The 13,937-nt window shown below is 45.4% G+C and overlaps 1 protein-coding gene across 1 annotated transcript in view; it reads right to left on the bottom strand.

Moving 5' to 3' along the window:
- The window catches only part of Rragd (Ras related GTP binding D), a 38,381-nt gene that overhangs the window by 19,468 nt on the left and 4,976 nt on the right, over positions 1-13,937 (bottom strand). The window contains exon 2 of the mRNA XM_048353844.1: positions 5,446-5,741. Coding sequence (XP_048209801.1) covers positions 5,446-5,741 — 296 coding nt within the window. The remainder of the gene's footprint in view (positions 1-5,445; positions 5,742-13,937) is intronic.

Here is a 13,937-nt window from a genome sequence, read left to right as displayed (position 1 = left end):
GCCAGGTGGCCCAGGCAGGGTCAGCTCACAAGCCTCTATCTCCCCAGAGGGGAGCTGGGTGCCGCTTCGTGGATCACTCCCGCAATCTTAGCAATGACAGGAATTCTAAAGGCACAGATCCTCCGGTATCTGGGTGGGAAAATAGAGACTCTATCCTAAAAATACCTAGTGATAAACAGAGCTAGAGGCATGGCTCAGTGCTACCCCACCAGAATACCAAGGACAAGGCACTGAAGTGGAAACCCCATGTATCAGCAAAGTAGAAAATAAATAAATGGACTATCAATACCAGAGCCTGTGTCTCTTCATCCTACTACGACCCCCCACTCCTGTACCCTGCCTCCCCTTGTAGAGGAAACCACACCAAGCTCTCTGCTCACCCCCTCTTCCTCCTTCACCCTGCTCACACCCAGAAAGCTCCACAGACTTCCTCATGCTGTTTACAAATTGTATGGATGCTTTCTCCATTCAAAATTAGGCCAAGGAGATGTACTTACGTTGGAGGTTACCTCAAACACATAACTTCTTTTTGGTTTTGGTACTGTGTCAGTCCAGGGGCTTGAACTCAGGGCCTGGGCACTGTCTGTGAGCTTTATTATTTTTTTTCCTCTAGGCTACTGCCACCATTCCACTTCTGGATGTTGGGTGGTTCATTGGAGATAAGAGTCTCACAAACTTTCCTGACTGGGCTGGCTTCAGAGCGCAATCCTCAGACTTCAGCCTCCTGAGTAGCTAGAGTTATAGACACGAGCCACTAGTGCCTGGCTACACAATTCCTTTTTAATGACTATGAAGTTTTATTTTAGGGATGGCCTATGGTTTAGCTCAGGCATGCATGGTGGCTTCCTAGCATTTCCAAGGAGGCGTTACTACTATGACAGCGTGGTGGTCTCATGTACACACAGCTCACCCTGAAGGCTGTTTTGTCAGGTCATGTCCATGAGTTCCCAGGATGGGACTGGAGAGTATGTGACATACCTACTGCTCCTGCCCCATACCTGGCATCACATCTGAATTAATGCCATCTGGAAGGTGTGGACAGGTTTTGTTTATGGTTTTGTTTTGTTTTTTAAAGGAAGCCAGATGGTAGTGGCTCAGGCCTGTAATCCTAGTTATAGCTACTCAGGAAGCCGAGATCTGTGAATCATGGTTTGAAGCCAGCTCCGGTAGGAAAGTCTGTGAGACTCTCATCTCCAATTAACCACTTAGAAAATGCTGGAACCAGCCCCCAAAAAATAAAGGAAAGGAAAAGTATACATAGGAAGGAATAAAAGGAATAAAGGACCTTCCCCGTTGTCTCAACCCACTCCAACTCCATGACAACTCCAAACCTAAAAAATAAAGAGGGCAACATAAAAGGGGACTTTTTCCCTTTTCCTTTCTCTTTTTATTTTCTTGGGGGCAGGGGAAAATTCTTAATATGCTTCAAACTAGATCAATAAAAATATAGTGTAAAGCCATGTACTGGTGTCTCCCACTTGTGATCCTAGCTCCTTAGGAGGCTGAGATCTGAGAATCATTCTTCAAAGCCAGCCTGGATAGCCTGGAAAGCCTATGAGACTCTTATCTCCAGTTAACTACCACAAAAGCCAGACGTGGAGAACTGGCTCAAGTGGATGAGCACCGGTCTTGTGTGAAAAAACTAAGGGAATGTGTGAGGACCTGAGCTAAAGCCCCAGTACCAGTACCAAAATAAATAAATAAAACAATAGGGGTGGGAATGTGGATTAGTGGTAAAGTGCTTGTCTAGCATGCATGAAGCCCTGGGTTCAATTCCTCAGCACCACATAAACAGAAAAAGCCAGAACGGCATTGTGGCTCAAGTGGTAGAGTGCTAGCCTTGAGCAAAAAGAAGCCAGGGACAGTACTCAGGCCCTGAGTTCAAGCCCTAGGACTGGTCAAAAAGAAAAAAATACTAGTAGTAAATGATGAAGAGAGAAATAACAAATGTCATCCTTTTCATCTTTCACCTGCTGAACACTTTTAAATGAAAGGGAAATATTGGTCAGTGGAGCCAACAGGTTAAACATTAAAAACTAAAGTTAGCTCAGTGTGGTAGCTGACACCTATAATCCTAGCTATTCAGAGGCTGAGGTCTGGAGGACTGCAGTTCTAGGTTATCCTGGGAAGTAAAGTCTTCAAGACTCTCCAAAATATGAAGCAGAACTGCTGGCATGGCTTAAGTGGCAGAGCTCGAGTGAGAACTGTGGGGCTGTGCAGTATTTGTGGTCTCTGTGGGGTCATGGAGGATGTCACACAGCTAGCTCGCAGGAAATCCCTCTGGCTTTTCATTTTAATTTCACAATATTCTGTGAGGACACATTTTTCTCCTTGGGAATCTGTTCATCTGGTAATCCTGTGATGATGAGGAACTCATGGGCAAGAAATAAAAATATGAAGTGTTAGAGCAAAAGAGCACTGCTTGCAAGCAAGGATGGACTTGCTGCCTGCACGCTTCCCTAGGGTCCACCTTTGCTTTCAGTGCTGCAGGCATCATGGGAGATTCCCAATCTCATCTACAGTCAGTCAGTAGCTTCCAGCAGAAAAGCAGCAGATATGCTGGGCACCATGGCCCTCGGCTGGAATCCTAGCTACTGAGGAGGTTGAGATCAAAAGATCATAAACCCACTCAAGGCACAAAAGTCTAGGACACTCTTATCTCCAACTAATCAGATTAAAAAAAAAAAACTAGACTGGAGGAGGTGCGGCAAGTGGTAGAGTGCCATCCAGATGAATGCCAGGGCCCTTAGTTCAAACTTTAATACTGCCTAAAATAGAGTATCAGATAGTATTAGGTAGACTCTGGAACTTTCCTTTGATTATTCTTAGTAAATGTTAGCATTCAACAACAATTTTCTTTTTTTTTTTTTCTGTACATGTGGTGCTGAGGAATCGAACCCAGGGCTTCATGTATTCAAGGCAAGCGCTCTACCACGAGGCCACATCCCCAGCCCTCAACAACAATTTTCTTACTGCTTTATTTTTGTTCTGTAGTGCTGGGGATGGAACCCAGGGCCTCGTGCTCTACCTGAGCTCCATGGGCATTCACACACATATACACACACACACACACACACACACACACACACACACACACGGCCTCCCTTGTTAGTTTTAGAATACAACTTTTAAAACTATGTCTCTCCACTGGCACCAGCGGCTCATTCCTGTAAGTCCAGCAACTCAGGAGGCTGAGATCTCAGTATTGTAGTTTGAAACCAGCCTGAGCAGGAAAGTCCTGAGATTCTTATCTCCAATTAACCACCAAAAAGCTGGAAGTGGAGCTGTGGCTCAAGTGGGAGAGCCCTAGCCTTGAGCACGAAAGCTAAGGTAGAGTGCCCTGACCCTGAGATCAAGCCCCAGTACACACAAACACACACAGATGAATTTCTCAAATATTCTTTACCGGGCTGGGGATATGGCCTAGTGGCAAGAGTGCTTGCCACGTATACATGAGGCCCTGGGTTCAATTCCCCAGCACCACATATACAGAAAATGGCCAAAAGGGGCGCTGTGGCTCAAGTGGCAGAGTGCTAGCCTTGAGCAAAAAGAAGCCAGGGACAGTGCCCAGGCCCTGAGTCCAAGCCCCAGAAATGAAACACATTTAGCAACCCAAATGGAAGGTACATTTTTTTAATTTAAGTAAAATTAAAACCAATCAAAAAGTTGGCACATTCATTTGGCCAAATGACCAGAGTTGCTTTAGAATTTGAATTCCCTAAGTTCAAATTGCTAGGTAAGCATGTTAAATACTTAATACTCACATTAAGTATTTCCTGAGCCATTGTGAATGAGTAAATAATGTTTGGAATCTACTTCCGGGCAGGCCTACTTCTTGATTCTTCAACAACTAGAGAAACAGCAGGGGTTGACTTTGGGGGCTCAGAGAACAGGATGTCCTAGAGCCTCCAGCAGAGAGCACACCCTGCCCACTCCCTGGCAGGCACGAGATAGGAGAAGAGAGGACACTGCCAAGGCCACAGATGGGCCAGAAAGCAGGTCAGTACAAGTGGAACAGCAAGGAAGCGGCTGCAAGACACAGGCCCTGGAGACAAGATGATGCAGGTGTCAAGTCATCCCCTCCCACCTCCATCATGAAGGACAGAAAGAACCCCTAAACCATCCAGCCCTGCTCCCACAGCCACACAAGCACATGGAGCCGCCTCTTAGAAAAGGATGGCTCAGGTGACAATTTTATCACTACCGACTGCATAGATGCATAAATAGACACCTCTTAGACAAGAATCATCTTTCAGCGGGGCACCAGTGGTACATGCCTATAATCCTAGCTACTCAGGAGACAGAGATCCAAGGATGGTAGTTTGAAGCTAGCCCATGCAGGAAAGTCTATGAGACTTTTATCATCAATAAACCAACAAAAGGGGCTGGGGATATAGCCTAGTGGCAAGAGTGCCTGCCTCGGATACACGAGGCCCTAGGTTCGATTCCCCAGCACCACATATACAGAAAACGGCCAGAAGCGGCGCTGTGGCTCAAGTGGCAGAGTGCTAGCCTTGAGCGGGAAGAAGCCAGGGACAGTGCTCAGGCCCTGAGTCCAAGGCCCACGACTGGCCAAAAAAAATAAATAAATAAATAAACCAACAAAAAGGCAGAAGTGGAGGCATGGCTCAAAAAGCCAGACAAGAGAAAGAGGCCCTGAGTTCATGCCCTAGTACCAGCACATGGGCACGCGCACGCACGCGCGCGCGCGCGCACACACACACACACACACACACACACAGAATCATCTTTAAAAGAATCATTTCCCCAGTGTGGGCTCAGAACCACCGTTACTAACAGAGTACAGATCCTCTCCTCCCTGGTCCCTCTAGGGTTCCTGAAAAGCTCACCAGCAGCTCGCTGGCAAGTTCAGGACATACCAACACCTGAAGTTCCAGAGCTGAGCACTCAGCTGGGAGACCTGTTACCATAATCCATAATCAGGTCTACTGATGGACTGATGAAATAATAATAATTTTCATGTGTGTGTGTGTGTACGTGCGCGTGCCAGTTCTGGACTCAGAGCCTTTTGCTCTCACTTGGCTTTTTGCTTAAGGCTGGCACTGAATCATTTGAGCCACACCTCCATTTCCAGATTTTTGCTGGTTAGTCAGAGATAAGCCTTTCAGGACTTTATTCTCTAGTTGTTTTTGAACCTTGATCTTCTGATTTCAGGCTTCTGATTAGCTAGGATTATAGGCATGAGCCACCAGCATTTGGCTAAAAATAGTTTTTCATGACAGAAAACTGAATAATGTAGGAAATGTAACTTGGAAAGATACTAAGTAACGAGACAAATGCTATAAAAACTCACCCCTACTCACCTACTTATCTATGTGAGCCCAATTTCTCAGTATTAACATTTACACAAACCAAAAACAAAAACAGAAGTGACCATAATCCTACTTAAGCACAGAAGCCACCACACGGGAGCCACAGCTGTACCTGAGAGTCAATGACGAAGATCAGTGCTCCCGTCCCCCTGAAGATCATCTCGTAGTCAAATGTAGGGTCAAAAAAGTCAATTTGCCCCGGGAAGTCCCAGATCTGGAAATTGACGAAGGAGCTGTTGGAAACGTCCTCCCGGCAGATCTTGTTTGTGCTCTCCAGGAACAGTGTCTCATTGGGGGACATCTTGTGAAAGACCACCTTCTGGATGGATGACTTGCCACTCCTCCGCAGGCCCATGAGCAGAATTCTGGGCTTCACCTCACTGCTGAAGGGGTCGCTGAAGTCCAGCACTGGAGGAACCACAGGACGAGAGTGAGCATGAGTGGTCCTCACAGCGTGGTTCACTGGAGGACCCATGTCCAACCCACAGATTCAGACATCAGAGCCCCATCACCCCACTCCCAGTGGGCAAAACCTTGCAAAACTCTGTCTCCTCATTTCAGCACCGAAGAGGGATGGATAATGCACACACACACACACACACACACACACACTCTCTCTCTCTCTCTCATACACACACACACACGCAGGGACTGCAGACAATGAAGAGCAAAGCTTTCCCCTAGCACACTCTTGGAGAGAGTCCAGGTCTAAGCTGTGTCCTTCTCTCCTCATCATGAGAGGCTAAGCAGGCACTGAAGGGACATCTGAGAGTTCAGCCATGTGTCTCTCACCTTCTCCTCGCCAGTGTTCACATTAGCCACAAACCCTGAAAAAAGCACACCGACTAAGTGGCTTAGATTCACAACGTGACAGACTGGATGCTATTTTGTGACAGGCAGACTTTTCCCAGTCTCTAGGCCTGTGCTATAGCCAGATAGGGTTTCGGTTTGTTTTTGCCAGTTCTAGAGCCTTGCACTCATGATCTGGGCACTATCCCTGAATGTGTTTTGCTCAGGCTAGTGCTCTACTACTTAAGCCATAGTTCCACTTCTGGCTTTTTGGTGATTAACTGGAGATGACATTTCTGCCCTGGATAGCTCTGAACTGTAATCCTCAGATTTCAGCCTCCTGAATAGCTAGGATTGCAGGGGTGAACCACAAGCACCTGGCACAACTTCTTAAATTTAAATTAACTGTCCAAGCACAGTAAAGCCTGCCATTCCAATTAGGAAGGCAGGCATCGGGAAGACAGCCAGGACAAAAAATTGGCAAGACTCCATCTCAATCAACAGCTGGGCATTGTAGCTTGCACCTGTAATCCTAGTTACTCAAAAGATGCTAATTAAAAGACTGCAATCTAGGTGTGCCTCAGTAAAAACTGAAGACCCTATCCCAAAATCAACTAAAGCAAAAAGGGCCTGATTGGGCCCAGCAAGCTTGTAGCCCTGAGTTCAAAACACACACACACACACACACACACACACACACACACACACACACACATAATTAAATAATAACATTAATTAAAACGGATTAAAATAGAAACTTGGCTTCTCATTCTATGAAGTTCCTTGAGTAGTCAAATTTATAGTCAAAAAACAAAACAGTGTCTGTTTGTTTCAGGTCCTAGCAGAAAAGAGAAATGAGTCATTATTATTTAGTAGGTAACTAATTTTATTCTTTTTTTTTTTTTTCTGCCAGTGCTGGGGCTTGGACTCAGGGCCTGAGCACTGTCCCTGGCTTCCTTTTTGTTCAAGGCTAGCACTCTGCCACTTAAGCCACAGCGCCACTTCTGGCCATTTTCTATATATGTGGTACTGAGGAATCGAACCCAGGGCTCCATGTATACGAGGCAAGCACTCTTGCCACTAGGTCATATTCCCAGCCCCGGTAACTAATTTTAGTTTGGGATATATGAACAAGTTCTGGGGTTGGGAGTATGTCTTTTTCCATCCTTGGTCCCAGTCTAACCTAACCCAATAGATTGCAAAAAATCCTTTATTCCCTATTATAATTAGAAATTCCCTCCCAGAGCTAGATAGTTGTCTAAACCATAAGTTAATACTTGATACTGTCTTAGTAAATAATTTTGTTTGTTTGTTTTGTCAGCCATAGGGCTTGAACTCAGGGCCTGGGCTCTGTCCCTGAGCAATTTTTGTTAAAGACTAATGCTCTACCCCTTTGAGCCATAGCACCACTTTGTTTTTTGGTGGTTAATTGGAGGTAAAAGTCTCCTAGACTTTCCTGCCTGGGCTGGCTATTTATGTTTTGATGTTTGAATTTATAGTAAGTATAGGTAAACACACAAACATAAAACAAAAAGCAGAAGACAGGTGCAGAGGTGTACAGACAAGCTGTATCTTACTCCATTTCTCTCATACTTCCAGTTCAGCTTACTTCAACAACTTCCTGAGGACATCTGACACAGAAATCACCTTCTGGAGCTGGGGATATGTATGGCCTAGTGGCAAGAGTGCTTGCCTTGTATACATGAAGCCCTGGGTTCGATTCCCCAGCACCACATATATAGAAAATGGCCAGAAGGGGCGCTATGGCTCAAGTGGCAGAGTGATAGCCTTGAGCAAAAAGAAGCCAGGGACAGTGCTCAGGCCCTGAGTCCAAGCCCCAGGACTGGCAAAAAAAAAAAAGAAGAAGAAGAAATCACCTTCCTCCTCAGTATTGCCATTACAAGCCTATCTTAGCAAAAGCAAGTCATGAACTGAAAAAGGAACAGACTTCAAGTCCAAAAATATTAGATGGATAAGTTTACATCTTCCCTTCTCAGATTAAAGCCCTAAAAGGAGTGAAGACATGTGTTGCAAATAAGAAGGCTGAGCTTGAAACACAAATGAGAACTCTTTACTAAGTGACAGCTAGAAGTAGAAGCTTACACCTGTAATCCTGGCTACTCAGAAGGCTGAGGTCTGAGAATAAGTTTGAAGACAGCCCAGACAGACAAATCCAAGACTCCCTCCCCCCACCCTTTTATTGGTCAGTCGCGGGGCTTGAACTCATGGCCTGGGCACTGTCCTAGAGTTTTTTTTATCTCTAGCACTCTACCACTTGAGCCAAAGTGCCACTCCCAGTTTTCTGGTGGTTAATTGGAGATAAGAGTCTCATGGACTTTCCTGCCCGAGTGGCTTTGAATTACAATCCTCAGATCACAGCCTCCTTAGTAAATAATTACAGGAGGAACAAGACACCATACTTCCGTCCCCAGACTGCTCCCAGCCTTCCCTATTAATACCGCATGTATATTATCTCATCACAGGCACTCCCTGTCTTTTTAATCATAGCACAATTTCCCTTTAACCTGTATATTTGCAGGCATAAACTCAATAAATACCTCTCACTAAATTGGTTGACAGGGTGCTAACAGGCCAGTGATGCTGAGAGGTGTGAGTTTAATCCAGAGCCATGAGGAAATCATTAAGAATTTTAAAGAAAGACAAACAGGATCAGATTTGCATTTCAGAAAGTTCCCTTAAGAAACAGGCTCTCAGCCAGGCACTGGTGGCTCACACCTGTAATCCTAGTCACTCAAGAGGCTGAGATCTGAGGAAGGTTTTGAAGCCAGCCTGTGCAGGAACATCTGTGAAACTTTTATCTCTAACCCCTTCAAAACTGGAGGTGGAGCTGTGGCTCAAGTAGACTGCTAAGCCTTGCACACACGGACTGGGACAGCTGCCAGGCCCTGAATTCAAGCCCCACAACCACCACCACCAATTAAAAAAAAAAACAAAACACAACAGGCTCTCAAGAGGGGGTCACAGGGTGGAAGAATCAGTTCTAGCGCATTCATGAGAAATGACCAAACCAAGGCACAGGCCGTGGAAACAGAAGGAAACAGATCTGTGAGATGCCCATCTGTGGCCCCCTGGATGAGGGGACAAGAGACAAGAAGGCCCAGGTTCTGACCTGGGGGCCCCATTCACACACATGGTCAAGGGGAGGACGCTGAAAGGATGTCCAGATCTGCTGAGGCTAAGGTGCTTCTTGGTCTGCGGCTCAGGTGATGGGAGGAAGGAAGGGAGGTCCCTGAGGTAGCCCATGCCTGTTGGTCATCTCCCCCATTTTGATGGCCAAGGATGATGGTGTCTGAGTAGGTGTAGCCTCAGCTTCCAAGAAGCACCTCAGGCCAACCCACCTCAACCTCCCATCAAGTGGAGGTTACCACTGTACAACCATCAGCAAGCTGGTCTCAGTTCAAGCCATAGTATTGGCAAAAAAAAAAAAAAAAAAAAGAGGGGGGGTGGTAGGATCTCCAGTTCTTATCAAAATACCATTTAATTAAATCATCAAAAAAGCTGGACACCAGTGGCTCACACCTGTAATCCTAGCTACTCAGGCGGCTGATATCTGAAGGATCCCCCATTCAAAGCCAGCCCAGGCAGGAAAGCCCATAAAACTCTTTATTTCCAATTAACCACCAGAAAGCTGGAAGTGGAGTTGTGCCTCAAATGGTAGAGTGTTGAGTGCCTTGAGTAAAAACTCTTAGGGACAGAACTCAGGCCCTGTGTTTAGGCTCTAGGAACCACACACACACACACACACACACACACACACACACACACACACACACACACACACACACAGAGGAGCATAAATGAAATAACTGAAAGACACTTACAGTTCATCCAAGTATTAAAATCCTGTTTCCAGAAAATTAAATGTGGGCAACAATGTAGTCTTACCTGAGGGCATAGATGTGTATTTTGGGCCATGGATAATTACTGACTTCACTGCTCCTTATTTTCTCTGTATTTAAGAAATATTAATGTGGCCCATTTCCCCCTCACTTGCCAGACATACTGAGTGTGTTTGTGTTCCCCAAGGGCTGAGGTGCTTGGTCCTCAATGTGGTGGTGGTACGGTGGCATGGCCACAGTGGAAGCTGGCGGGGGCACATGGCGGTGCCACCACCAGATGGGGATAATGCTGGTCTCCCAGAGTAGGTTAGTTCTCCCAGAGACAAGTTGTCTGAACGCAAGCTCACTCCACAGGCCTGACTCTGTTTCCTTTTCCAGTTCCATCAACCACAGGGGCCCTCACCAAAGGTAGAGCCATGGGACCACCAGATCTCGGACATTATTCACCCAAAGTGTAAACCACACAAATCTCTTTTCTTCATAAATTACCCGGTGTTGAGTATTCTGTATAGCAACACTAAATGCAGGGTTACTACATATCATATATATGTGAATGAAAAAGGTTGGCATTTGAAGGGAGATTTAGGTGTTAGTAGTGACTTCACCCAGCCATCTCAATCAATAGCTAGGCATAGTGGCACACTCCTATCATCCAAGCTACTTGAAGGCTAAGGCCAAAAAAAAAAAAAAAAAGAAGAAAAGAAGCTATTCAGACCATATCTCAACAGAAAAAAGTGAATGCAATAGTTCACGCATGTCATCCCAGCTATGGCAGCAAACAGAAATGGGAGTGCTGTATAGGAAGGCTTGGGAAAAAATCATGACCCAATCTAAAAAATTACCAGAGTAGAAAAGGCTGGGGACATGAGTCAAGCAGTAAATGTTTGCCTAGCAAGCACAAGACCCTGAGTTTGAGTACTTGGTATTACTAAATAAAGAACAAACCAGACACTTGAGCCTCCATGCTTACTGCAATAAACAGTCAATAGATATTTGCTGACCGAGAGTATTAAATGGAAGGGATCAAGCAGAATAGGAAGCTCAATTGACCAAAGCCTAAAGAAGAAACCTCATGCCTGACTCCAGCAAGACAGAACTTGGAAATCTGTTATCAAGGGGATCAGCTTTCCTCTCAGGTGAAACTTCTGCCCTGCAGTCAGGGGTAACAAGCAGACCTGACCAGTTTCCCCTAGTGACCACACCCAAATTTCCAAAACACCCAGCCAGAGAGCCAGACTGCTGGAAACCTACCCCAGGAATAGCAATAAGCAGGAATAGCCTTATTGTCTTTACCTTCTACAGACTAATTTTTATTGTTGGTGGTGTTTTTGTCATGGGCTTTGGGGCTTGAACTTGGGGCCTGAGCATTGTCCCTAAACTTCTGCGTTCAAGGCTAGTGTTCTACCACTTTTAGCCACTTCTGGCTTTCTGGTGGTTAGTTGGAGATAAGAGTCTCAAGGATTTTCCTGCCCAGGCTGGCTTCAAACTGCAATCTTTAGATCTCAGCCTCCTTAGTAGCTAGGATTACAGGTGCAAGTCAAGGGTTCTCAGCTACCCAGTTTGCTTCCATTTGCAACATTATCTGCAGCTCTTTCAAATCTCTGGAGCCTGGGGTGATCCACAGAAACATTTACACATTCAAGACCTAGGAATTCAATGAGACATTCCAATCCCAAAAGGAATAAAGCATATAACTAGTAGTAGCACAACTATTAAAAAAATATATATAAGATGGTGAAGATCCACTATCCACTTGACTAATTACTTAGAAAAGATAATTAAGTTAAAATAGAACATATATTTCCAAAAGCATGAAGGTGATTTTTACTGTTATATGGAGATCAAACTTATGAAATCCTCACAGGCCATACTGGTAGACAACTATAAAACATGATACCACATACATGCAATGATGTGAGTTCTAGTGAGATCATACAAGAGAAGTGTTCTTAGGATTTTTTTTTTGTCAGTACTGGGGCACGAGGGTCTGGGGACTGTCCCTGAGCATTTTTGCTCAAAGGTAGTGCTCTACCACTTGAGCCACAGCTCTACTTCTGGCTTTTTGGTGCTTAATTTGAGATTAAGTCTCTCAGACTTTCCTGTCCAGACTGGCTTTTAACTGCAATCCTCAGATCTCAGCCTCCTGGGGATGTAGGATTACAGTTTTGAGCCACAGGAAACTGGTATAACTTTATTTCCTGGCAGAACCAAAGTTTGAACTCAGGGCCTCACCCATACTAGGCAGACTCTCTACCACTTGAGTTATGCCTGCAGGCCTTTTTTGTCCTGGTTTATGAGACAGGGTTTTGTGTCCTGCCCTGGCCTTCGATCTGCTTATTTTAGGCTTACCATCGTAGTTAGGATGACAGGCCTGAGCCAGTGTCCAGCTCTACTTTGAGAAAGGGCCTGAAGAACTTTTCTGCCTCAGCTGTCCTCAAACACAAATTCCCCCAGTCTTAGCTTCCCAAGTAGCTAGGAGGGGAAAACTTCCTAAAAAGATGAAAGATTTAAAAAAGGAAGAGGGGCTGGGGATATGGCCTAGTGGCAAGAGTGCTTGCCTTGAATACATGAAGCCCTGGGTTCAATTCCCCAGCACCACATATATAAAAAAGGCCAGAAGTGGCGCTGTGGCTCAAGTGGCAGAGTGCTAGCCTTGAGCAAAAAGAAGCCAGGGACAGTGCCCAGGCCCTGAGTCCAAGGCCCAGGACTGGCAGAAAAAAAAAAAAAAAAAAAAAAGAAAGAAAGAAAGGAAGGAAGAAAGAAGTAAAGTTAGAAAAGTGGGCCAACATAAGATTGCTATAGTAGGAAGCTATACTGTTACCGATTGCTATGTGGGGGAGGGGGGAGAATAGAAGAGAGCAGAGGGTCAAATCGGGAACAAAGCCCCATGGACCTTTTGTTGATGGTGTGGTTTGGTTTTTTTTTGGTGGTACTGGAAATTGAACCCAAATCCTCCCATCAAGTGAGCTCCTCCTCCACTCTCAGAGTCATCTCTGAAAGCTGTCTCCTATCCAAGACTGCGGAACCTTCTGTTTCTGCCTCCTACTTCCTTTTACTCAAACTAAAATAGAAGAGATTTCTAATAAAAACAGTGAATTCACCAGGCACTAGTAGCTCACACCTGTAATCCTAGCTACTAAGAAGGCTGAGATATGAGAATCACAATTCAAAGCCAACCCAGGCAGGAAAATCCATGAGACTCATCATAAATTAACCAGCAAAAAGCTGGAAGTGGAGCTGTGGTTCAAGTGGCAAAGTGCTAACCGTGAGCAAAAAATGTAAGAGACAGTGCCCAAGGTCTGAGTTCAAGCCTCTGGACACACACACACACACACACACACACACACACACACACACACACGTTTAAAAAAAAAAAAAAAAGCAGGGAAGTTGGGTGTGGGTGGGTAATCCTAGCTACTCAAGAGGCTGAGATCTGAGGAGGGTGGTTCAAAGCCAGCCCAGGCAGGAAAGTCTTGTGAGACTCTTATCTCCATCTAACCCACCAGAAAACCGGAAGTGGCGCTATGACTCCTAGTGATAGACAGCCAGTCTTGAGCATAAGAGCTCAGGGACAGCCCAGGCCCTGAGTTCAAGCCCCATTATCAACAACAACCCCCCCCCCCCCCACACACACACACAAAGGTATGGAGTTAAGCTCCTCTGAATCTCAGAATCACTAAATCATGTTTATAAAACTACTCTTTACTTTGGTCATGTCCGTGTTACTTTGGTCATGTCACTTGAAAAAACTATTTACCAAAAAATATGGAACACTGCACAAACCTGTTCATCTTTGCACAGGGGCCACACTAATCTCTGGATCATCATTCCAGTATCAGTCTATGTGCTGCAGAAGCCAGCATTGTGGTTCTGTGCTTCCATCTACTCCTGCTCTCCATACTGTCTCCCTACGTCTGTGGCCAGGGTGAAAGGCAACAAGAGCATGAATCCCTGA

Source organism: Perognathus longimembris, chromosome 9, assembly GCF_023159225.1.
Source record: "Perognathus longimembris pacificus isolate PPM17 chromosome 9, ASM2315922v1, whole genome shotgun sequence".
Taxonomy (NCBI): Eukaryota; Metazoa; Chordata; class Mammalia; order Rodentia; family Heteromyidae; genus Perognathus; species Perognathus longimembris.
This window is presented reverse-complemented; position numbering and strand designations above follow the sequence as displayed.